The following is a 27976-nucleotide window of genomic DNA, read 5'->3' on the forward strand; positions in this document are numbered from 1 at the left end:
AGCTCTTCCACCTCAACTAGCTCGCGAGGATACGGTTTCCAATCCGGTGGGCGCGCGTGGTACGGAGCCAGATTTCGAAGGTGCTCGAAATCTGACTCGTCCGCGCGCGCGAACATCCTGGTCGAGAGCTTGGAGATGAAGTCATCCAAGGTCTCGACTTTAAGGTCCCTCCGAATAACCTCGTTGCGGACGAATCTCGGCGCGTCCACGATGATACGCAACGCCTTGGACTGCTGGGCCCGCAGTCTTTGGCGATTGGTCTCTGAGACCAATGCGTACCACGCGGGGGCGGCATAGGTAAGCCGTGACCTGATGTACGCCTTATACACGCCGAGCTTCATGCGCAGCGGGAGACTCGATCGGAGAATGGGCCGGAGCAGAGCAGTGGCAGCCCCTGCCTGTCCGACCACATTCTTCGCGTGCTGGGCCATGGTGAGGTGTCGGTCTATGGTCACGCCCAGGTATTTAGCCTGGTTGGACCACCCAATCTCCTCCCCATGCAGCGTCAAGTTCGGGGGATCCAGCCGACCACGCCCCACGGTGATCGCTTGGGTTTTACCCACGTTCACCGACAATCTCCACTTTGCCAGCCAAGCAGGGAGGGCATCCAGTGTACGCTGCATCTTCTTCGCGGCGTGCTTGAGATTCAAGGACGTCGAGAAGAAGGCAGCGTCGTCGGCGTACAGCGCCAACTTGGAGCCTCCCTCCACAGGGATGTCGTCTGTGTACCTGGAGTAGCAAACCGGAGATAGGCAGCTACCCTGGGGAACTCCCGCAGCGATCGAACGGACTTGAGAGAGGGCGCCTTCCACTGCCACCTGGAAGCGCCTGTTCTCTAAGAAGGTGGCCACAGTCTTAACGACTCGCCGTGGAGTCGTAGACGTGGACAGCTTGTACACCAAGCCCGGATGCCATACGCGGTCGAACGCCTTCTCCATGTCAAGGAATACTGCTACGGTGGTCTCCCTCTTGTTGAGGCCCGCCGTCAGATCGTGCAGCACCCTTGACAGTTGAAGGGTCGTGGAGTGCTCGGCTCGAAAGCCAAATTGCTCCTCGCGTGGCATGATGTGGGGTATCATGTGACGGAGAAGAAGTCTTCTGTTAGGACGATCATATATCATCTCGTTTTTATAGGGAATGTTCTACAGAACATAATGTACTATAAGGGTAGATAGATAGTACTCAATAGTCACATTGTAAATAAATAAGTAGGTAATAAAAATACATTGATTGCGAATATGCGACAGATTTGTCTCTATTGTCCCCTATCATGTAGCAGCACTGACTTTCATCGTATTTTCCTGTCTACAAATATCACAGCTTGTTTACCTTCCTTTGTGCGGCAGGAAGGTATTCCTGTGTATCCACAAATCCATTATGAGCTTGCAAATAATATGACCGTCTCACCTCTACAATGTGATAATTAATATTAATTCTTCACTGTTAAGTTACAAACTACGTTAACACGTCGGCTAATTAATTGATTTTACTCAGAAAATGTCACAATAGGGACTGCGCCGTATTATTATTATAAGGAAAGCGCCGGTTGGTGATATTCCATCAGGTTAATTGTGGATTGTATCGACAATAAACTTTGTAATTGACAAATATACCCAAAAAGTTATAGTTGTAAAAGAAAACGCTTGAAAAGTTTTAGCAAACATGTCGTTCAACTTGGATAACACCCTGATATCCGATGGGATGAAACGGATTTATCGAAATACATTTGGGAATGAAAATTGACATTTACGCGATAGTTTTTCCAATAGGTATACTTTTAGGTCGCACAAAACTGACACACTTACCTAGATGTTAAAGAGGTAGAGCGATTATATTTTGCGTCTTAAATAATGAATTGATGAATTAGCAGTTATAGTGTACGAGCATATCATTTGCATATAATAAAAAGGTCCAGCAAATTAACACGACGTAAATTATGTTTGAGATTAAAATTTATATAATAAAATTTATAATTGCTTTAATAGGCGACCTTTAGATCGCATTTTGTGATATAGGTAACTTATTAATTTTACATTGTTTGCGGTTTACGCGGTTATTATCATAATTAAAACAGATAATACCTTGTTCTTTTCGCCTTCAAATCAGGGATATGAGATTCCCGATATTTCAACACTGTTGCAAGTCTCATAATCACGGGATGACTGAAATATCGGAAGTCTCATACACCTGATTTTAACGCCGTAAGAACCTTATTCATTCGTCAAACATCAAGCACCCTCTTGACATCAGGGGTTCAGTAGAAAGCACTGATATCGGTCACGGACAGTCACGGTTAGTATTACTAAAGACGATCAGCGTAGGTAGCGCTTAGTTTTCAATTAGGCGGAGGAGTCGCGATGTGCGGTCATCGCTGGGTTGCGGTTGGTACCATAGATCATAGAAATAAGAACTCGGTTGGTAATGACAGTGTCTTGGCGCTATTGGCACACGCAGTATGTTTTATTTTATGTCACATTTCATATTAGCAAAAGGTTATCCTTATAAATCACCCATATGACATGTAAGACCGCTGAATTTACTCTACTAGGACTTACATTAATATTCGTTTGTTGCTGTGCAAGTGGTTAAAGAGTATCTGTTTCAAATAAGTAAAACAAATCACCGCGATCGATCGTTACCTGGCGCTAATTAAAAAGCATCGCTAGCGCAACTGATTACATGGCTAATTTAAAAATGTATCGTGTCAGCGCTTAGTTCTCAATTAGGCAGAGTCGCTTGCGCTACCGCTAGGTTTCGGTCGGGATGATTAATATCCGGGAAGGTCGCGTCGTGACGTCATCAGGCCCCGCTACCTCCGCTTCCGCCGCCATATGTAGAATTGCACGTTGCACGCCAAAACTGCCGTGAACCGACATTTACAATTAGTTCCACTTGTGTAAGACTTTCGGCAAGAAGGCCAAGAAGTTATCTCCAAGTCTATCGCGAAAATAAAACACGTTTAGATGAAACTAAGCTACAAGTTGATTCGAACTCCTCGTGGCTCTGCCTATCGAACTAGAAATACTTGCGAGGGATTATGAATGAATACATGTGTTTATTTTATACATATAAAACTGTTCGCTAAACATATCAATTGTTTTGTATTGTATCAATCCAAGCTTTCGTCCGCACATGAAAAAATACAAAACATATAATATGTATGTGTCAGATTTACAGTGAATTCGCCTTTGCTTTCTAAAATAGCATCTGCAATGTGCTTCGTGTAACGTGTGGGCGGGTTTTAATTAACTTTTCTCGGGAAATCGCCTGCAGTAGATGTGACGTCACTCAGTAACAAGTTACTCGTGTAGGCATTACGAATTTTCTGCACCATTGGTATTTACTTAATCCAATGTGAAGATCAGAAGATGTACTGTGATTGTAATTATATGTCACGATACTTTTGGTTCCAAAAGTAGAAAGTGAAATTATATAATATTAGATTCTGCAATTTATTTCTTTCTCTACTTTTTCAACCAAAGTATCGTGACACATTATTCACAGTACATCTTCTCTGGGCGCTACAGAAGCGATTTAATATAAATGCAAGCAAGATAGGAGAAGTTTAAAGTTCAACTCCACATTATCTAACAGCTTATGCATAAAGTTGAGATTCAGCCTGCGATACCACAGCAATTTTGGCGAAACTTCTATGGAATTGACTAGTTTGCAAACATAGTAAGAGTTTAACGGATAATTTAGACATTAAATTTAATTGTTTCTGGTATTATAAACGAAATTTCCATAAAAACTTGGGTTATAAGGGTTGGGTGTTTGAAACAGGTATTTTCAAGCTGTGGGTAAGAATATTTACCTGGTTCTGGGTACATTCTGCGCATACTTGGTTGACGCAGTGTTTGCTTAGCTCGGAACATCTTCGTGCTCTAGATACTTACTTGCTCGGGATAACTTTACAACCTCGTCCATACTCTTAACAATTACAAAGGTTTCCCTGTGGTAATACGACGCTGCGTTTGCATGTAATACTTATTCCTTTGTAGTTGGAAGGAGCGTATTTAGTATAAAGTTTCATAAATGTGATGGGACAGAAACCATCGTTGTTAAATCACGAGGTCTCTTTATGTCTGGTCCTTTCCCATTTTTTCGGGATGATAATCCTATTTCTCACCGCGAGTGATACCTTCATGAGCACTTTGCAAAATGATTAGAATTCAGAATTTCTATTCTACCGCTTGTGAACTTACACCTTTAAAGCGACCTTTGAAGTATTTTATCGAAAATACCTGGAAGCATTGAACTTGTGCAATTTAAACGTCGAAGAGTGCACTCGAGTGGTTATAATAAAAATGTATTTCTATTTTTACCCGGAGCGGTGCTCGGCGACCTTTATAATACGAGGTGCTCCGCAAGCCCACGTGTAGCATTAATCAACTTTGTCAAACAATTGACCTTTCCGTTATAACGCCAATTTGTAATTTAGCATGTATGAAGTGGTAACTAAACCAATACTTGAAAGTACGTACGATGAAACTAACTATACGATTGTAAGTACAGTTTATATTTAATTTATAGAATTCAAATTGATACTAAAACAGAAAGCGAAAGTCAAAGAGTTTTGAGTTAGATCCTGAATAAACAACTGAAATAGGTACTTAATTCGTTTTTTATTGTGTTTATACGTACCGTAATAGGAACGCGGATATTATATACAGGTGGAACAACCTTTGAAGTTGACATTTTATTAATAATTCCGAGACAACAAATTATGAAAATATGTTTTTATACAAAAAAAATACATTGCAAGCAGAAATACAAGTTAGGTACCTATTACATAAAAGAAACTGCCTATATAGGTCCACTGCTGAGCACAAACCTCCTCTTAATCAACTGGAGGGGGTATAGAGCATACTCTACCACGCTTCTCCAGTGCGGATTGATGGTGTTTTTACGACTAATACCCAACAATCAGGTAATTTAAGCTTGGAATGTCCATGTCCAATGATCAATCAAGTACAGACTTACAAAGTGATTTCAACAATGTACCCATCGGAAATCGAACCCGGGTCTCTAGATCGTGAGCTCAACTCTCACCACTAGACTATGGAGGCTTAACGCGATAGCAAAGATAACGCGATTTACCTGCGTGCACGTGAATCTATTTTTCCAACGGTATTTTAAAAGCGCGGCATTTACAAGATTACCTTGACAAAGACGGTATATTTTTTCGTATCATCAGGCACCGGAGCATATCGTCAACTATAATGCAGCAAGGGCCGAGCGTACCCGATGCATAAATAATCCTTATCACGACAATACATGTCCGTACGGCGACCCGCACAGTAGAGCAGACTCTCGTTCTAGTGACATAAAAGATTATGGTGGCACAGTGTGGTGCTCTGTAGGTACATGCGTGCGCATTACTCCACGCTTGCGACTATCGACACGCAACCCTCTAGTATATCGCAATGTTTTGTGTACTAAACGATCTCGATTCTCGAAACATGTGCCATTGTGGCGTTCATTAAACTGAACATCAAAGACGGCCACGGCTGATACGAGATACGAATGATATATTATTTACTCGTTCGGTTATTTTGTTCATTACGATGATGTCGAATTTCATTTCATATATTTTATCAATTTTGGCAATATTCCAATACTGTGCTGGAACTCTGCGTCTCATGTTTGTCAGCGCTGGTACTTAATCATATCTCGTAAACACGATAAAAACTAATGTCGTACGTATCTATTATTTATACGCACTATGCGTCTTCGACAATACAATAATTACTTTCAACGAGTATTTACAGACTACAATTTTCTGACACATTCAAAACAAACCGAAGTATACATAACGAGATAACCGGATCAGATATCTACAGCTAAAGAAAACAATGATCGGAATCCAATAATATCGCCTCACACCTGGTGGATACCACGACCACAATATAAAAATCTGTACGGATCGGAATTGCCAACTATTTTTAACTCGCGTGAACAGAGCGCCTACGCAAAATAACAATATTATACAGCGTGCACCGGACAAGGGATCACAGAGTGAAATATCGTGTAATATTTACACAGGTACTCACAAAAAATCAAGCGCAACGATCCGGAATAAGTGATTTTCATAACAACGTAGCGTGGATGTGGACGGAAAGTGTTCACGAACATCAGCAAATAAACTTGGTAGACATTCGTCGATATAACCATTTGAATTTCAAATCACGTCACAAACAATGGGTGAGCGACGCTCCTTTGCGCCGCAAAGCACTATGAGTAAGTTAATGTACTTAGCTGATTTTACGATCGGTATCTCAACATCTTTTTAAGTACCGTAACGACCATTGATAAAAAAGTTCTAATAAAAAAGCGCCAAACACGTGACCATAAAATTTAACGTCGTTAGTGGGAAGCAGTAGCAAGGAATGATACATTTACTTAAATATCACTCGCTTGGATTTAGTCACTATAGATAATTAAAAAATAAGCAAATTTAAAATTACTGGTCAGACATAATGTTATTATTTCAGCTAAGCCGGGAGTTCGCTCGGGGCAGATCAATGCTAATTCACATCAGCCCGCAGTGTAGTTAGTCAAACAGAGACTTAGCTAAAGCGGCCGTTAGCTCTATTTGGTTTGCTATTAACGTTGGGTACTAAGCCGTTAACGCTAAACCCTCGCGTCAATGGTGTTGGGGTTCATTTCAAATTTAAATAGGCTGGAGACATGTTGCCTAGACGTTTTTAAAAAATAATCGAGGTCAGTGGTTTAAAAGAACGTCCGCAGTGTGCGGAGAGTGAGTGTTCGCGAGTTGGCGATGTCCCAGACACCCTCGTGATGTAGGTCAGGCATGGTGTCCCTGTCGCCCGGTTGCCGGCTGCGACGCGTCGCGACTGCACCAACAAAGACTCGCCATCAAATGCAGACAGGGGACGAATCTGTATTACTGATTGGCTATATTAAATCTGAAGCTCAACGACGAATACTGATAGCTTTCGATTTGTAAGTTAATGAAAATTAATAAAAATTAATGTCGTTGACAATTTATTGTGCGATATCACTATACTGACCAACTTCAGCATTTAATATATCAAAGTGGGCGCGTTGCTCAACATGCTCGGGAGGAACTAGGAGCGTTATTTGCAAAAGCTGCAAATTTCCCGACAGGTCACCGTCGTAAACTAATTTTGCAATTGACGTAACTTGGGCTCTGCGTTGCTGAATGTTCCTAAACTTGGCCGACTTGGCTGGATATTCGAAAACTAAAGTTTGTAGTTTGACATGATTTACCCTCGGCATATAGCCAGAGAAAGCACTCAAAAATACACCAGTAAAGAAACTATTTTGATATGCCGCTAAAAGAGATAAACTTTTATAGTAGTTTATTAGAATATCTTAAAAAGCCTTGTATCTATAAAGCACAATAAATTCATAAGTAAATCCAGGATTCCTTACAAAAAGATCTATAAAATCCAGACTAAAGAGCATATTTAATGTACTTTCTTACTCGGAACATTGCTAGCAAAGCGATCATCTCCCATTGCGCAACGTCGTTCCAGTTCGGTGTGGAATTCGGCCAAATTGCGTCAAGTTGGTATTATGTTGGAGTTTGAGCCGACGACCGCATACAAATGAAGTACGCTGCAGTACAAAGGTACAATAAAAACGGGGAGTTGGGAAAAAGGGCGCGCGCGCAGCTGTCGCGGCTATTCCCGGCAGAGCCAGGTGTGCATTGCGCCTGCGTTTTCTAATCCCCCGTGTGCAGTGATGAGCAAGCGACGATTTGTCTGTCTCAGAAATATAAACAGCTGTTTGGTCGACGAGTTCGAACACCAGGTGTAAATAAGAAGTTTTTTTTAACTTTTCAATCGTCTCAATTGTATTTTAACTGAATAGCCTTTATATAATTATGATACTAAGCTCCAAGTGGCATCAAAACATGTGATTACTTACGTACTTTTCGACACACACACAAAGCCTCTAAACAAGAGACGGAAGCCTTTGTAAACAAGTATCATACGGTATAGTATAGGTAAACGAGTTGCAGTTCGAAGACAAATTCCGATCCACGAAGCGAACGCCGCCGGAAGCCGCCGGTATTTGACTTCCGCAAATATTAGACTGCTACCGATTGCATCGAAGCGTTAGCGACGTTGTCTTCACTCCGATTCTAAAGATACTACTGCTTCTAATCCTGTGAATGTCATGAATCTCTAACATTGTAGATTTATTGAACGCGGTGGAAAAACTAAACAGTTCTGCTTTTTCAAAATTGGTAGCTCTATCTAGCTCATTAGAAATAATCGATGTGATTTTAGTTCAATTACTATTTATGTACACTAATCGCAGCTGGAATTTCCAACTGAACGAACATTCATTATAATTACGAGTATGAACTTGCGAACCCCGAGAGAATATGATTGGATTAAAAAGTACGCCACGTTGAAGTCTAAATACATCCCCATAGTTGCTACGTGCTGCGGAACAATAAGATGAAATTTTAAAACTCTAGAAAACATTAAAAAAAACCTAGCTAAAATTATTAAAAAACGCGGCCTTATTATTATTAATAAGGCCGCCTGTTGTACTACAAAATTTAATTATAATACTATTTTAATTATTTTTTTATGTGATTTAAGTGCAATAAAGAGTTTTTGTATTGTATTGTATTGTAAAAATTCAACACGTTAAAATCTTCAAGCAGCTAGATACGCGAGTCTAAGCATGTCCCCACAACAACGTCTTAGTGTAATACAAGTCTATAGATAACAAATAGAGTTCATGGACGTTCCACAGAATGTCAATGCATGCAAATTCATGTAGAGCAAACCCGCGGCAAGGGACTGATAAAATAAACGACAAAATACCTTTTACAGCTGCTCATATTTTGAGACAGTATAAAGACACATTTGTTACCTTGATACCTTGCGGATTAAACCTAGTTATTAGTTCAGCTTACTCATGCTTGACTGAGCGTCGTAGGCGTCCTCCGGCGACAGGACGTACGGTGAGTTCACCAATCAAACGCCAATTTATGTACCTTATTTCCCTGTGCAAACTTCCGCAAGATTATCGATTGATGTTTCAATAAGTAGATGTAAAAGAGCAATAAAATTAATGACATGGTGCGCCGATAGAAGGCGACAAGCAAGCGGTCAATTAACCAAAACGCTGCTCTGCTTCCGCGTTGGAATGCGACGCGACGTGCTCCAGCTCCAGTGATTAATGGAGCCCGCATAAAACACAAAATAAGCCCATTAATACTTTACGCTTTAAAGAGAATAATACATCGGCACACAAAGTTGCAAATTCCGATTTTATGACGACATGGCCTTGGCCTCCGATATTGATCCAATAGAGCACAATCAGTATTTTATTGAAATTAACATTACTCGCTCATAATAGCGATCGTATCAGACTTGTCTGAGTGCTTGTGCCATAGAAGTAGGTTGAGCACGTTTTACGTATTCTCCTGGTCTTAAAAGTGGATCACAGGATTTAAAGGAAATCCAATTTCGCGTCGTAATTTCGTATAACACGAGGTGATCCAGTATAATTAAAATGTTTAAAACATTTTCTGACGTGAAGCTAATGATTGGCTCATAGCTTATGTAGGGCATGAAATAGAGCAAGTTTGCGGTGGGCGTGTCGCGTTCGTTAGCATGATAGCACGAGCCACGAGGCTTGCATAAGCAGCATGCGGCGGTACGACCGCGCGCCTGGGTGCGCGCCCCGTGCGGAACGCAGCGCGCACCCATGAATGCCCCGATCTCATTATACCGGTCGAACGATGAAAGCGCACGCTAGCCAAATGCACTCGATATGTGGGCCAATCCTATTGTTTTAGTTGCCTGTATGTACGGTAAGTATATCAAACAAAATAGAATTGTATCGCAAACATTCCTGCAACGTATTCTAATCTCAATGAAAACAGTCGCGTTTCAATTAATATAAATAGTATTTCTACCAAAGCAAAGCTTATGTAGACATTTATTATGAGTTATTGTTGACACAAAACACTAGTCATTTAGAAATAGGCCATCTTCTCAATAATCATTTAAGGGAAATTGGCAATTTATAATTAGGAAAGAGATAATTTAGCTTTTCGAGTTGAAATCCCAGAGTAATGGGGCAAGTAATGAGTAATCATTCCATGTAATTTGGATAGCTTTGCTTCGCTAAGTCGTCAGTCTGAGAGTACGTCGGAAAATATAGAATTTTGTTTTCCTAATCGTGTCTTGACTACAAAGTAGCTCCGCCAAAGTATTAGGTAGCTTTGCAGTAAGTACTTAATACAAGTAACAAGAATCTCAGTCTCCTGCATTTAATTTCTTCTACAGACATAGGTATCTCGTTTTGTATTATTCTGTTTCTATCTTTGCATTTGTTTATTTTTCTTTGTTTCTGCAAATATTTATATACCTAAACTCAATTTGTTGTTCAGCAGATAGTATTTCCGATTCGGCAAAGTTGTGATTGAATTTCCAACTTTTAAGTCGTTGAAGTTGACACATATCGCAAACACTCGTGTGTCAAGTGTCAACTTACCCTACTTTAACTTTGTTTGAGATGTATGGAAAGTTAGAATAGTATATGTTTATTTAACATACCCAAAAATTAAACATGTATCATACATTACTGGCGGACCCTGCACTAGGGAAGCCTGTATCGCGGAGGCCCTGAACATTTGTATTTTGCATTTTTCGGAAAACATTTCATATTATTAGAAAGAAGTATCATAGTAGAGTCGATGATTGTTATTTACTGTTGGCGCGTGGCCAGCTGCGGTGACAGCGCCTGTTTGCGAAAACGCTCCGTCAACTTCGACACGACATCAGCGGTGACATCGAGTCGTTTTAAAGCTATATTTCCCATCTTTACTTTAAAACTAAGTCTTCAATTAATAATCATAAAACTTTGTCGAGAACGTAAAAAACCGTCTTAAAGAGTTATCAGTAAACAATCCTAAAAATCTAATCTTAATGGCGAAACATTAAACAAATTGCGTCGGTAAAGAATGCGATGAGGCGAAAGGCCTGAAAGATACTCGTTTATCTTGAGAAAGTGGGGTGAAATTGTTTTCCTTTATCAGGTGGTTTCGAGTGTCATTCGGACGAAAGAGGTCAAACCTTAATTGTAGTCACTTGAAAATAGGATTTCGAAGAACGTTTTGTTATTGCGGTGAGGCTAAATCTGTCACGTCTACCACGAACATGATATGAGCCGACGCGACGCGTTGTCAACAACATTCCGTAGTCATACGGTCCTCATACACAAGCTTCTCATTTCCACGCTGAATGCGAGATCATTTTCTACACTTGTATGGAGAAGGACAGTTCCTTTGACCCTTTGATGCTTTCATAGTAGCACTCTGCTTCGAATGAAGTGCAGCCACGCGAACCTGAATGTAGCTTCACTGCAAATTAATAATGTAACATAACATAGTATCACACGCCTGTATCCCCGAAGGGGTAGGCAGACGTGTATTTTACGTACACCCATTCCTTGTTAGCTTTGTTTAAGTCCCATGTAATAGGAGCGAGCGTATTGCCATTAACTGGGTACAAATCATTAACATCACAATAACGTATATTGTAGTCGTATAAATAGTCACGGGAAAATACGTTATTGCACTTTAAAGAGTAATAATATCAGATAAAATATTTTGTAAGAAATATATAGAAATGTAAATTGATACAAATATAAATTCCCTTTTCCTTCCTGTATCTAATGCGCGATTTCAAAGAAACAAATAATCTGTTCGGTGTCAAAGATCCCATATTGAAATTATTATGAATTACCTATGTATACCGTTGATACTGGGATAAGAAGAGATACGAACATTATGTAGATGCGAACTAAGTTTGTGTGAAGTAGCGTGGGGCGATAAGATCTACAAGTAATTCACATTGTAAAGAACTTTCGTAGTCGGCGAGAACATTAAAGCGCGAGACGACAAACATTAGTGGGAAAGTGGTTTCCTTGAATGGCTTGATGCTGGGTCGGGCGCGGGGCTATTCCAGGGAATGTTCGCGAAAAAACGTCGTTACCTCACCCCGCGGGGTGCCGCTGAATGAATACTGGCAGTTAAAGTGCAACCCTTGCGCGAAATTGCGATACCCTACTTTTTCACCTGTTACTGGGGTAGATTCAGGGGCAGGCTTCAATTGAACTCATAGTGGCCCTATATCTCTTGAATTTCGGTTATAAATTGATACGACTAACAGTCGCTCAACAGATAAGGAAAACATTAAGAGGAGTAATCGGCATGAATAAAAATAAGGTGATATAAAAAGTTTTGTGGTGTGCTTCAGGATATTGGGTTTGTTCAGCTCCTTAAACTTGTAAGCTTTCACGTACTTACTTTGAAACACGCTCGAAACAAAACAACAATAATTGTCTTAAGAAAGTCTCTTGGATTTTATTGAAGTAATGTACGTGTACCACTCTGTTGTAGCATTACCTATTTGCGCCAGTGTACCTGTTTCCCACAGCTGGTTAGCTCTTAACGATGTAATTGCTGTGGTCGCACAATCTTGGGTTTTAGCTTAATTAATGTGACGGTGTGGAAAAACAAGACCTGTAAAAAGAAGGACATTGTAACACGGAATTGTAACATGATATACCTAGCATTTACACAATTTTTGAGTAGTTTTCATTATGAATGAATTGCTAGAGACATTATTTCTTTATTACTAGTACCTCTATTTATGCATTCGTCAATACTTTTTATAAGTACTTACTCAGAATTCAATAATGGGTCTTTGTACCTATACTCAGAACTGGCTTACGTCAAGGGTTGTAAATTGTTGAACTTCCACGAATATACGAGTATCGATTCCCCTTTCGCAATGTAATTGTGTTGCTTTTGTGAAAATGTATTTGTCAAAGTTTTCTCGATGAACAATATTTTCTCGATGCCCGACCCCTTCTTTTCGTAGACGTGGAAATGGTTCCGACGAAGTACCTATTCAGGAATCCACCAAGCAGATTGACTCCTGACAAAGACATTATGGCCATCAACTTTCAAGAATATTTCGGTTGCCCAGCAATTTTTATAAATCTTAAGTTACCTTGGCGTTCAAATAAATTATTTCGCAGAAACCCTTTTCAGTTACATTAGAACGGACTGTGTAAGTTGGACACTTTATACAGGCCACGATACTGTTCAGGAGAGTCAACAAGTGGTGAAGTGTTCCTCAGAGGCGTCGGGTCGAGAGCTGACGCTGTGTCAAAGACTGGTTTATCTCACCAGCACCAACATAGCTCTCGCCCTATTTCTCTGAGAAGACAATGTGTAGTACTTAGCTGTACAAAATTCACAACGAGATGAAATCAAAATTCGTTACCATATCTTTGAAACAGATGGCGAATCGCTTCACAAATGTTCTTCTTCTTCTAATCCCTATATAGTCACGAATGTTAGGCAGCGAGTTATTCGTTGTCTGATTGGGGTAAAAGTTTCGACACTTTGCATCTACATGCTAACAAACACGGCTTCGTTTTTTCCAATTTCCAGGATTTCACATACTTGAGTCGATCGGGATTTAGCCCCGTATTAGCTTTCATCCCATCAAGTCAAAAGTACAACAACTGAGCGATCCCTTGAGTAACGAAAATCCTGAATTCATGCCTGTTTGAATAAATTTTGTTTGTGGCTTGCTTGCAGCAGACGACAAGTCATTGTTGAACTTTATAGACTTTAGTTAATTCAGCGGTTTTCAACAATGTGCGAAACAAAGGCTCAGTGTGTAATTAACGCTGTTTAGTCTTTTATTTAAATTTCAGTAAAATATGGTCAGTCAATATTTTGACAAATGGAGGAGTGTTTTGAAATAGGTATATTTCTTACCTTACTAACAGATCTACATTCAGCTCGAATGGTTGAGCGGCGTGCGTGCGTTTGACAGAGGGTGCTCGCTTCCCCTTGACTCATAATAGAAGCCAGACAACTGTGCGCTGATGGTTAACTACGAGTAAATCACTGCCAGACCGTATTTCCAATACATTTTCTCTCAAGAAAGAAAGTTGGATAACTAAACTAATTTCCAATTTCTCGAAATGGCATTGAATTTAGTATTGAAAACATTTGTGAACTCTGAAATCCTGTCGAAGTAAACGAGAAGCTTGGCTTAAATAAATGGAAACTAATAATTCAGTTCAACGCCATTTAACCTCTGCATCTCTACGGCCTCTTATTGGTGGAGTTTGAGGTATTAGTGCAAAGGCAGTAGACTGGTTTGACGTCATCGGGGGTTGTCTAGACGGCGGACAAGGCGGAAGACCCGGGCCAATGCACTTGTCTGCTGTCGACTGCTTCTACTCACGCAGATTTAACCCCTCTCGTCTATATAAGTCATGTGTTTATTACCTCACAAATAAAACATATTATGGCTCTACTTTGGTCAATAAATAACTGAATATGATGGATAGGGTCGGATATTTGTCAGCAGCTCCTCTTTGTAAACATTTTGTGATGCGAAACTCAATGGTGCGTTAGAATAGTTTTGGAAGTTGACGCTTGTTTATGACAGTGAAAGAGGATTGTCACGTCGTAACTTTAATCGTGAAGGAGGCTTTGTTTAGAAATATTTTCTAAGGAAAGTGATCGTAAAACGTGGGTAGTGAGAGTCAGGTATAATGCTTTCATGAGTAGAAGGGAGCCTAAAACCAAGGTCGTTGACCTCTCACCCCTAGTGTTCTCAACTTTCACGAGCCTGCGTTGCGACCGCACCCGCACCCCATGCTTACTTTGAATGTTTTGATCTTTGTTCCAACTTTCGTGACCGTCACGACATTGTAATTTGTTTACCAAACTTAGATTTGTTCAAACAAATTCTAGGTGTCTTTTTATCAACTCATTTTTATAATTTTCATGCTTAGTCATTTTGTTTTATTCTCTTATGATAATAATCATGAATCTAAATGAATAAAGTCATCGTGTCGAACTACTACGGATCATACTTCAAGTTGAAATGCTTTTAGCCACTAGGTATCCATTTAGGGTTGTAAAGAAATATCGTTGGCTTCAGTAAATTGTGGTTTTCCTTGAAGTGAATATCTTCAGATTTTAATTTTGTTGTAAATAAGAAGTATATATAGGGTGTTAGTGACATCGTAACGAATACTCAGGGGGATGATTCTGAGTTAATATCAAGTGGAATTTGTCATCGCAAAAGTATAGAATTGAATAAAATAAAAAAACCTAAAAACATCATGAATTTTGCGAGGAAAAATTACACTTGATATTAACTCAGAATCATCCTCCTGAGAATTCGTTACGATGTCACTAACACCCTATATAATAGTAACCGCCTACTTTTGCCATAATTGCGTCCACGGCTGTCGGCTTTGTATAAGGATTATCTAAATCCTCGCTGCGAGGTCTAGTTTCTTGTCTTTCGCCAAACAGACCGTAATAATTTGATAATAGAGAAAAGGACGATCATCTAATTGCACAGATATATACTTTACTAAAAGCCCATAAAACTGTCTCATGCCCACAATTATTACGTATATTTATTCTGTGTGCGTGTGTTATACTAATAAAACGTCGGGCTGTCTACGCAGTAAAATTGATTAGGGCCATTCGGCGCTGACCTTTGCAACTCTTTAACATTTTTTATTTAATTTGCTCTTGATTTTGTGTACTCCGACGCTTCTAGTAAATTCCAACTTGGATTTTTCCATGTATGTGCAATAATAACAAAGACAAAGTTATAGCAGTTGTGTCATTGTGTTTCTGTCATTATCGTCTTGTTAGGGCCACAACCTCGATGTTACCATTATGTTCACTTGACCTAAATGACTCATAATGCCTTGGAACATTTCATATACGGGTTTATGTGGATTACGTAATGAAGCGCATATATTCATTATAATTTTCAGCTTTCTTTCCTTTTGAACTTCCTCATTTCCATGGACCCGACTCCGACTTTATCCACGTTTCATATAAGAATATTCCATTCATACCTACGCGAATATAGAGTAGAGAAAAGGTTGTTTATTAAAGAAAGGGCTTATTTATTCAAGATGAGCAAAGTTAAAATGGCACCTATAATAACATTTTGGTCAGAAATCGCTGTAGGTATTGGAAATAATTTGTTTTCATAACTCGTGTAGGTGGCTTTGTATAAAATATAAGAATAGGTTTTATGTAAGAACCCTGATGAAATGACGTAGGTTGGGAAATACGGCTAGAGCTTCGCACCTGAAAGGCAGACTTATTTCACTTCACCTTAATAAATTTATTATGAAAGAAACCTTCGTAGACTTCTACATTCAATCAGTCTACCCGAAATCATTTGAATCTAACTTCACTTTTCGTCTAGTTCGGAATAGGAAACTAGTTCACTTCAACTTGCTTGTTTTTCGGTCCTGCTTTCTGCAATACGGAATAGTAAACTAGAGTTTTTATAGCGAAAACCCCCGAAAAGTAAACGGGCATTCGGTATACATTTTCTGAACCACTGATATAATTTGCAGGGCAAAGCAAAGCGTGATCCTACAGTAAAATATAATAAAATCCGTAAAAAAACATAACCCTTCTTCTGGAGCTGTTGGGTAAAAAAGGGCCGGGTTTTCTGTTGCGAAAAAGAAACGTGGAGGTACGGTTTTCTATTACAACTTAAGAAGATCAGTTAAGTTCGTTCCAAGCTTGAATTTATGCCGAAATATAATATTTCTTTGTCATAAGTTCTCGATTACTGAACGAACAGCCGTCGAAACTAAGCACGTTGCTCCTAAAGATTTTGGTAAGTAAATTAAATACTCTAGGTGCGGATTGTTCCTATAAACTAATGCTGCCTAACTGAAATACGGTCTAAATTATCATTCTGGTGGGTTTCGTTTGCATTTGAAGTGTACCAGAACAAAAACCTTGACAGTGACGGAGGAAGCCCCTCATCCCAGATTTTCGTGTCATGCCGTCGTAAAAGAAGAGCTCATTTTACCCTCGAACGCTTGCAGGCGCTCTGACCGTGAATATTTATAAGGCTAACTCCCGCTTGGGCCCGTAATGCGGATTTATTATCAAGTTTGTCGCTGGGCCCTAAAGGTTCGAAGAAATTAGTTTCAAACTAAATGAATTGCTTCACATCTTTTTTATTGTATCTGATCCTGGAATCGTAGCTATTAATTATTACTCTGAAGAGAATTATTCACTTATCAATATCAATCTTTAAACTTGATTGCGTTACTGATAAATCGAGTTGCATTGGCACGCAACGTAGTGGAAAAGTTCGTAGTTGCGACACAGCAGCAGTGTTCCGACCTTACGATACTTGCTTCTAGCGGGAACACTTCCTGCTGCTCAGACATCTTTTATCGCCTCCCTAATAGTCCGCCAGTTTAATGAAGGGAAAATACCTAGTATGCCGTTTCGCAACCGTTTTATATTCTTGGCAAGTAGATTGTTATGCTATGCCGTGACGCTTACCTGGCTAATGGCACGGGGATGTACAATTTGATTATCTAATGCCATTCTCATTACGCTCGTTGATGACTGAAATGTACTAATTAAAGCCACCATTTCTTTATATTTGCATTTTGAAACGATACCAACAAGATGATCATGAAGGTCGTTACTACGCTTGGCTTTTACGATTTTGGCGCATGTCGGTTTATCCATTGTTAGGTCTATTTTCAATTATTGTTAGGCAGTGACAGTTAGTTATTCGTTGTAAACTGTATCATTAAAAAGAACAGTAGGTAATAAATAATAGAGTATCGCAATCAATAATATTTTCACCATGTCTGTATGAAACTCATTATCTCGCTTCAAGACAATTTATGAGAGCAGGTAATGTAGTATAAGTGGTTTTGACAAGTTAAAGGAGCTTCTGTTATGTACAAAATAAAGTTGAGATGCACTTAATTCAATACAGTTACTTCCCATGACAGAAACTCTTGGTGGATCTGTTTGTGTAGATTTGGTTTATTGAATGTTGTGTAGCACTTGCCGATTATTGAAAGATTTTCGCTATAGGAAAATAAACGTTCTGAAATTCTTTCGCAAGACGTGTTAGGTATGTAAATAGTCTATGTGCTGTCATGGAAACATCGTTTCGGACAAAATGAAGACGACTTTGTGTACCGTTTGTGTGGAAAATGACACCAATATCGACCGGTCGTTAGGCACAGCTTATGCGATAAAAACTATGTTACCGTGGTTGTATAGTACAGTGAGTTTACATCACGAATTTACGTTTAAAGGTTTTGAATTACCTTGGGGATAAATGGACAAGGCTTTGATTAGCTTGCTTCTGGCTGTATCTCTCTTAGAAGTTCTAATCTTCTTATAATCACAAATAGCCAACGTGTTTTAGTACAAAATTTAACTGAATTCAGAAGCTGTAAGTTATTTTGCTTATCCCTACCTCGTCAGAATGGAGTAAATATAAGACATTTAAAGTTATTTCAGTATGTTTGTTTTGAATTTAAAGGTTAACAAGGAAGCATCAATCTCGTGTGTTTACCGAAGGTTTAGCGGGTTTGTAAGTATAAGGTTGGGGTTAAATATTGCGGGCAGGGGGCGATGATGTAGGCCTGGGCTGACTAAAGCTTGTGGCTGCGTTTTTCTTCGCCGTATACAAAGCGACACGCACGAGTAGAATACTTAGAGATTACGCCGTGCGTGACCGCTGCCACTCCACGCAACAAACCTCGCGTTTGTTCCACAATTTCTCCAAAAACTTCCCAATTTTCTCGACTTTTATACTCATACCGACTAATCGATTGTTTCAAGCCAGTCACAAAAAAGTTGAATAACATTCCTCGCCCCTATTTGGAACAGCAAGTTGTAGGTAATTGCTACGTTTTTATGTTGAACGAAATGTTGAAATACCTCTTCGTGTTTTAGTTCGTTAGGTCATTGGGTAACGATTAATAGTAGATACGTATACTGCGATTGAAATTGATGTCACATTAGAGAAGTCTAGAAACTTTAGTATGTGTCAGGCGATAAACTGGGATGGGAGTAATTAATGACAAAGGAGAGCGGCTCAAATTACCGGGCCTCCGTGAATCGCCTGTTAGAACACATATGGAACGTGTAAAGGGCTCGCGTCAGGTGACAAATTGAGGTAGTCCCTTTAAATATGTTCACAGGTTGACCTTACAGATGTATTGTGTAACTTAATTGTATACTTCCTGTTTATACATGCAAAGTTGTGTGTTACGCATATTTAGTGTATCTTGCATGTTTTTGAGATAATTTTATTTGTTGACCAAAATAATAACAAACAATTTGTATTGTTACAGGGCGGATACCCGGCCAAATTAAAGAAAGTGCTGATAGTGACAGCGCCACTGTGGTTCAAGGCGCCATTCCGAATCCTGCGGTTGTTCGTGCGGGAGAAGTTGCGGGAGCGCGTGCACACAGTGAGCGCGCCGCAGCTGGGCGTGCACGTGCCGCGCGCCTCGCTGCCGCGACAGCTGGGCGGCCAGCTCGACACCGACCACGCCGCCTGGTGAGACACTCATTCAAGCTACGAGAGAAATCAGCTGATGATAATCTCACTAGCCAACTATACCGCGTTCATAACTACTACCATCTTATGACCTTTCCTGTTTGCAAGACTATGCTTCTTTGTTTTTGTGCGTAGTTTAGTTCTCTGTTATCTTGAATTACCACGAAAAGTACATTTGCAGACACCCTTCACAAGAAATGATTAACCGTTCATCAGCTAACAATAAGTGCTCAAAATCCAAGAAGATGAACGTTCGAAGAAACGTGACTCATTGGCTAAATAGAATCTCTTCAACGGATTTGTGCAAAATAAACGACGTCATTATCGACTTCCAAACTAAAATCAATGATCTGTTGGGAGTATTGAGTATTCTTGGACCGGGCTTGTTGATTAAAGGAAAACATGTCGAATTAAGTTTAGAAAGGAGACTGAGGGGGGGGGACGGACGGACGGTTTAGGGGGATTGTAACGGTATAGGTGATTCTTGATGCAATACATACTGATTTCATGGTTTAATGCGACTATACACAAATTTTGTACAGAAAGAATTTCATTCCTAAACTTAGTTTCTTAGTCTTGGTAGATTATTTTATCCGCCAGTGGATATATTCGGCGAAATTCCGAGAATATTGTAATAACTGTTCGAAATATACACTCAATACTGCAGAGCGTTTCCCGGAACGTGATAAATGACGACCCGACCTGAACTGATGATCTTTGGACAACTTGAATGAAATGGGAAAGAAAGGCTTTTCGACTTCTCCCTTTCAGGCTTAATTTGACGCCTTATTAGGTGCGGTACACTAAATGCTTGTCCCCTCTTTTCAAGAGGAACAGGGAAAAAAACCATCATTCTGAAATCTTAAAGCGTTCATGTTCAGTAGAGTGTAGTAGGTTAAAATGAATGTACGACAGATGCGAATGGAGGAAATTAGAATTGCCCTGGGTAGATGAGCGTCGGGTCACGGTCGCCAATAACCACCGACGATTGCATCCGGTCTGCAGGCACCGCTCACGCGAGTTCGAAATTGAAATTAGTCGCGATTAATTAACTCTTCCACTTTGGAAAGTGCATACATTCCTATAAACATTGATACGAGTAAGTACAACATAATTCATAGTTTCTTAACCATCGATTAAGTGGAATAATTTGTTTTTAAAATAGGATAAAGCAGTTTAGTAAATTGTGCCTGTATCCTGTACAGTTTAAAAAGGAAACGATATGATAATAAACGTGTGCATAAGTGGTGATCGATTATCGAAGCCAGTCTAACTAAATAGGACAAGCACTTTCACCTAACCCGTTATAGATAATTAAACGTGGCTCTATTTTTGACGACCAATTTAATACAACTTTCTATGTACGTTCACGTACGTTATTACGGTTGCAGTGTCCTTAGGCCTCTAAAGGCTGGTTCAATAAATAAAGTACTCTCATTAGAAAGGCACGCACTTTTCACATTTCCTCTGCCATGAATACATATGAGAGAAATCAAAAAGCTAACCGTTCTCCAAACGGTCTCCACCTGGTGATATTGCCCATCGCGCTGTTTATCTGCGTTTAATTCCAACCCCCCGCTTGGCAATGGCCGCGTTATTCACAACCTCCCGTGCCTGATTAAATTCGTTTCGAGTTACATCGCATCGTAAGATTTCCCCCGGGTACGTTTGACCTTCGTAGCTATAATATAGCTGAGGAAGTTCACAATACCTACATGCGTTTTTATGGGATATTGCTTAAACAGTTTTACGGACACGGCTCGAGCTATATCGAGGATCTCGATATAACCAATAGCCGTATGACGCTCATCCACAAAGATAGCATTCGCTGCGTATATTGGTCGTAGCGTATATCGGTGCTATTGCTGTGCCGCGGGTCCTGGCCCACTGGCCCTGCTACTCCAACAGGGCTAACATGCGAACGTGATAAAATTATCGAACGAGACATGACTTATTTGGGTTCACATATCAACCTATATCATATTTATATATAACATATCGACATAATTATATCGTCAGAATCGTTAAAATTCCCGTGACAAAAGGGTGTAAAGTAAGAAGTTTTATATTATTATAATTTTTGTTATTTTACTCTTTATTAAACACTAATATTGAGTTGGTCATTTTTGATTTCGCTCGATAACATAAGTAAATACTCCTTCTTCAGTTTTGAAACGTTGGCTTCTGACGGAATATTGCACATGCAATTGTATCAGTCTATCGGACGTGATACTGTCATAAAAATATGAACTTCCATATCGCACATTGCACTTGACACAATCGTTCTTGTAATCATCTTAAATAATGCAACAATCGTGTATACATTTGCTGTGATAGCGATAAGCTTATCAATATATTTGTAATAAAACACGTTTAGTTAGTTTTGTTGTAACGTACTTCAAAATGGCTGTGTTTATGTGGTATTTAGTTTTAGCTAGAGCTGCCATACGTCTCGATACGCCGGGACATGTTTTAGTTCATAGAGTATAGGTGATGTGAGCTAGAGTTCTGGGTAGTGAGTCACTTTTTTAGTTTATTACAATCGTCACAAAAAACGCGTCATATAATATTAATACTTTTTTCATCAAGTAAAAATATTTAATTTAATTTAATTAAATGATATTAGCATACTTAAAATTTTCGTCATTCCAGTCCCAAATGTCCCGGTGGTCATGATATTTATGGCTGCTCTTGTTCACGCGTACTATTAAATAAATACTCAGCGACAGGTTTGGCTGGCAAACTAGGAATTTCTTAAACTAAAGGTTGTTTGGAAGAGCGATAAGGTTTCATTTACTAGTCTTAAGATATCTTTATATTTTTTCTGTAATGTTTTCTAATAAACGCTAAATACGGATTAGGTTGATGAAAAAAGAGCGTTTAAATTTAGATAAACAAATATAATATATGGTTATATTCTGTCGATCCTCTGTATATTGGGATAGCATTCAGTCGAGATAAAGTTAGTCGATTTAGTGTTTTATCGATGTCTTCCACGTTCGCGAAAATGATCTGTCGGCATAGTGTTGATCGAAATTTTGCTGACGTGGTAACTGTATGCTTATATTTTATTTTATTTTCTGTGTTTGGTTCCAGGTTGGAGCACTGCCGGACTTGCTACACTAACAACCTACAGAACGCCAAGCTAGAAGGAGTCATCGACGAATATGTAATCAGCAACCACATACCACCTGTTAAGCAAAATGGTGAGTCTCGCAATGGTGAATGGTCAATGCTGTGTGGTGTGTGTAAGTTGTGTGAATGGTGTGCAACATAAGTTCACGACTATATCCCAATTCGGGTAGTGAAGAGGTACATCCGTTGCCATATAAACTAAGTACCCACACCTCACCGAGCTTCCTGTTAGACCAACGTAATAGGTGGTGAGCCGTATCGCATATATATATGTGTGTGTGTGTGTGTGAATTTAATTCCATACTCTGCTTAACCCCGGTGGGAAAATGGCGTGAGTTTATGTATGTATGTGTATGTGGTGTCTCTATACTGTCCAAACATTTTTGTTACTTCTGCAGCATTCTCGCGTAATAAGCAAAACGTTTTGACCGCCACATTCGACACCATTGGTGCTAATTCCTGTAAACACCATCTAATTTTATTTTAGGTTATATCTGTCATTTTCTTATCCGCCGAAAAGGAAAGGGACGGGTAATCGACAAGCATAAAATTTATGGAACACACGTCAATTTTAAGCACAAATCTAAAACAACCGTCTAAAAATTCGCCCGGGTTATTCATTTATTTACTCATTCTTCCTAAAATTAAGAGCTGTCAATCATCCGTCCCTTTCCTTTTCGGCGTATAAGAAAATGACAGGTATAACTTAAAGTAAAATTAAGAGATGTCTGCAGGAATCGGGGCCATTGTCCTCTGGAATAAAATATTCGTTTAATTATTACTACTATTACTATTCGTTACTATTATTACTATTCGTACACAAATTACGCCGGTACTTTTTATTTTATTGTGTTGGTTGTCTACCCTGAACCGGCGTGCGTGTATGAAACAATTGATGAATGTGGATGACGCAAGAGAAGTGTGTCAGGATGAAAGCAAATAGAATTCCAGTCTCTGCTTACCTCGGTGGGAAATAGACGTGAGTTTATGATATACATACATGTATGTATTTGTGTGTGTGTGGGTGTGTGAACTCTGGTGTCAGGATTATTATTACGCCGCCAAAGGCTACCCCACTTGGCTCCATTTTACGTCAGTGAAGGCAATAATAATTATACTCTTTGTACTAGGTTAAAGTAGTCCTCAAATTGAATAACCCCTAACCAAAATGTTTATTACACTAGATTTATAGTTGCGACAAGACAAATTAGGTTCAAGATACATTATGAAATTCTGATTTTATTTTTTTCTATTTAACTTATTTATGAATGTTAGTCAAGAAAAACGTAACAATAAGTCCGACATTTTATCACGTATTCCTATGACGTCACAGCGTGCTTTTACGTACAAATTCCGTAGTAATTTCGTGTTTTGACGTTTAGTAAAAAGTAAAACTGTATCTATCTTTTGCTGTTATTCTAGCTTTTTGTTTTGAAAACCAATATAATAAGGAATGTTTTTTTGTGTGCAGGTATAATCGAGCGCGAGGGCGCGTGTGACATGACCAGCGACCGCGCGACGCGACACGAGCCCAGCACAGACATGCACATCAGCGGGGACCCGCCCTACACCCGCGACCCCAGCCCGCTTAGGTATACAATACATACACATGCATAAACCCACACCTCTAATATGCTAGCCACAAATTAACTAAAAACAACTTGCAGCCGCTTTTGACATATGTATGGTGTATGGAGACAGGCGATAAGCCATTTTTATCTTCTAAACTCTTGTAGTAACATGTCTTTAGCAGCATTTCAAGATACTTGTTTTCCAGACCGAGACCTAGGCCGGCTTTTATGCAAGAATATATAATAGAAATTCGCAAAAAATGGAACGCTATTACTAGCAATTTAGCTCGACCCAGAATACCTTTAATACTTTTAATAAAAAATCTTTCCAGGCATACACACGGGTACAATGGCGACATGAAAGGCAGGCACATAAACTCAGGGGACGAGGATGACCTAGATATAAGCAGTAAGTCATATTCTATTGTAATACCACTTCTATTTATGCGCAGAACATCGATACAACTTTTTTTATTTCCCCAGAGGTTTTATGTTATAATAATTCTAAATGTTTTTTTTTATAACTGACATGTGACATTTTGTTATTTTTTTGTCATTTTGACGTTATGATATATTTATTTTATTACAATTTTACATGAGTTGTGATAAGAATAGAGGCGAGGGTATGTTTATTGATTGCAATTGTTAATTATTCCCAATGTTGTGAATGGGCCAATGTTTGGGTAATCGAGGTGATTCCTGCTTATTGACGTAGAGGCTGCGAGATGAGCGATTTGTGTGTGTGAACGAAGCTTATACAATACATCCGCGGCTTGTTTATAAACTGTTATGTGCGTCTTGGTTTCATTTCCTTCGCCGCTTGCCTCGGAGCCACAATTCGAGACGTATAGAGTCGTAAAATTCTTTTCGATTTGTTTCCGTCGCGACTACGTATAAAACTGTTAAGTTTATTATCGGCTCTCGCAATACGCTGACGATTGAAACGTTATGTTTGCATCAAGAAAATGGTACAAAATATTAATGTTTTTAACGGTGCAGTGTGTTATAGTAGCGATCCTACTATACGGTTAGTGGTGGCTTACTTGCCATTTGTATTAGACATTTACTTTAAACGATAATAATATTCATAGGTACATCTCGGATTACGTAAGTAATCGGTTCTTGCTTCAGACATCGTACGTGTATAAACAGCGTGGGAGTAAATATGAGTTTTAAATGTCAAAGTTTACTTACAGAGCTATTGTATAGCCGAATTGGCACGTTTTCCAACGATAAATTATTGTTGTTCCCTGGAATTTATTTCCGGCTGTTACTAAAGTCCTAAAACTCGTTTACGAACATCCTAAACAATAACATTAAATTAAAAGTTAGTCCAAGCAAAACGTATTGAATAGAGGGTCTTTATAATATTTCTAAAGGTACAGGAGGAGTTTGAAATAGACCTTCTAATTTTAGCACGAAGTATTTTCAGTAATTAATTGGTAGAGACTAGGAATTATTGACCTTTTGTATTTAGTGATTAAACAGAAACCATGCCAGGAGGTATACCGGGTTTAAAATACATTTGAGAACTGTCCTTATTTGTTTCTCTCTAACAATCCGTAATAGAGTAACTAAGCAACCAACAACGTAGTGAAATGTACTCTGTACTCCGATGATGAAAGTACCTAGTATTGAGATACCATGGCTTAAACGTTTATCAAAATATAACAGGCACTTGTTTTTAAAGAGTTGTTATGTTAAACTATATAGTATAAACATATAACGATGGCAATAGATGCTTCACAACAATAGTTAAGAGTAGAAGCCGATTATTTAAATCTTATCTTTCCTCACTATTATCTACTTTTGCACGTGGAAAGATAATTACGAAAAAGAAAATTGTTCTCTTATTTCCCTTTACAAGTATTAGCTACTTATCGTCCGGCTTAATGAATAATACTGAAACTTATAAACGGCTTACACTTTAAAATGTAATGTTTACTTAGAATCATCATCAATCTCATTGGATTCTGATATTTACAGTATAATACTGACGACACGTGTCGCGGGAGATTTTTCCTGTAGTGAATACGAGGCTTGTACATACAGGGTGTTATTGACATTGTAACGAAAACATGAAGGGGTCATTCAGACGATGATTCTGACTTGATGTCAAGTAGAATCGAAAATTTTCCATCGTAAAAGTATAGAACTGAAAATAATTTAAAAAAAATACAAAAATTATCATGACTTTTCCGACAGGAAATTCCACTTGATATCGATTCAGAATCATGATCTGAATCATCCCCTTCAGTATTCGTTACGGTGTCACTAACACCCATCCGTAGTTGTATGGCTACCTGTATGTACTTGTATGGGGTGTAAGTGACATCGTAACAAATATTGAGGGGGGTGATTCAGCTGAATATTCTGAGTTAATATCCTGTGGAATTTTCCGTCGTAAAAGTATAGAATTGAAAATAATTTAAAAAAAATAAAAAAATCGTGAATTTTGCGACGGAAAATTCCACTTGACATTGGATTGGCTTGGTTTGAATCATCCCCCTTAGTATTCGTTACGATGTCACTAACTCCCTGTATAAAAATGAAGCAATTATATTTTATATGTCCTAGACTCCTATATGCGGTCCCTCTTCAAACAAAAACTGTAGTATGTACTTCAGTACGCTGCTCCGCTACGAGTTCATAGAAGTTTGTGAAACACACTCATAATTATAAATATACGTGTCCTTATGTCAGTTTCAATATATACGATTATATTATAATTGAGTTCTATTTTTAATCCCTGAATGTGGGTGTGGCGGTACACAATTTCTGGGTGGGGTAGGTTGGTTTTGACAATCTGAAAAGTTGTGGGTGTATGAAAAGTAAAGTATTGGTGTACCACATCCACCCACGTTCGCTTGTTACCTACTTAAATTAAGTACTTGTGGGGCCATAAATAATTTGTTTTGCTCAGAGAACCTTTTGAGGCTGAATGTTTGGGGGTTTACCCAGAAAGGATATGACTGTCGGGTTTCTGTCGTTATTTACATTCGGTTTTAATACCGTAATAGAATTTGCATAAAATTATAAGCAGCTTATATCTCGGTACTGGGGTCATCTGAAGACGTCTGTCTCATTGCGATTATGGTACAAAATAGCTCCGTTGTAATCTGTTGGTAGATGCAACGGCGGATAATGCCAGGGGGAGTGAGTGTGTGTCGGTTCACGTTTTGTTTATCGCGATCCTAGTAACATCGGAATAGTAACTTACCCTCATAAAGCCGAGAATTTGCGCGGGTCTATCACAGTTAGTGAATGACGAATGGCAAAAAGGACTCTTACTTTTCTCACAAAGCTCTGGTTAATTGAAATATCGCGTTCTGTGCCGTTTTAATTGCATTAAGACTTGTCTGATTGCATTATGTTCAGATCTTAAAATACTCGATTGCTTTGCGCCGCGTGCCGCCACCGCACGGATTAATGAGGGTCTTAACCTCTCATATGCCGAGATACCAGACACAATAGATTTTACATTGTGTCTGGTCGAGATCCGCGTTCCGGCGTTTAAGGGGTTAAGGGTGCGGGCTCGCTAAAACGGATCGACTGCAAGGCAGCGTTGCCCTTACTTGTAATTAGCCGACAGTACAGTCGGATAGCTACATGATGTTGTGTGGCCCGGCAGCGCGCGGCACGTGGTCGAGCGGCGAGGCGTCGCCCGGGCTGTCGGACGAGGAGTGCGGCGGCGGCGGCGCGGGGCTGGCGCCGGCCGCGCTGCTGGCCCGCGTGCGCCAGCTGCAGCGCCGCGGCCTGCTGCTGGAGTACGAGGAGCTGCGCGCCCGCCCGCCCGCTGGCACCTTCCACCACGCCAAGTGAGATACACCAGCAATA

At 39.4% G+C, this 27976-nt stretch overlaps 1 protein-coding gene across 2 annotated transcripts in view; it reads left to right on the top strand.

The window, feature by feature from the left end:
* LOC126371033 (tyrosine-protein phosphatase non-receptor type 9) overlaps nt 1-27976 on the top strand; it is a 61182-nt gene that overhangs the window by 28100 nt on the left and 5106 nt on the right. For both annotated transcript variants that reach the window (XM_050016230.1, XM_050016229.1), the window contains 5 exons: nt 19225-19433; nt 22530-22639; nt 24040-24160; nt 24472-24548; nt 27771-27957. In XM_050016230.1, the coding sequence (XP_049872187.1) occupies nt 19225-19433; nt 22530-22639; nt 24040-24160; nt 24472-24548; nt 27771-27957 (704 nt within the window). The remainder of the gene's footprint in view (nt 1-19224; nt 19434-22529; nt 22640-24039; nt 24161-24471; nt 24549-27770; nt 27958-27976) is intronic.

Source organism: Pectinophora gossypiella, chromosome 11 (assembly GCF_024362695.1).
Source record: "Pectinophora gossypiella chromosome 11, ilPecGoss1.1, whole genome shotgun sequence".
NCBI lineage: Eukaryota > Metazoa > Arthropoda > Insecta > Lepidoptera > Gelechiidae > Pectinophora > Pectinophora gossypiella.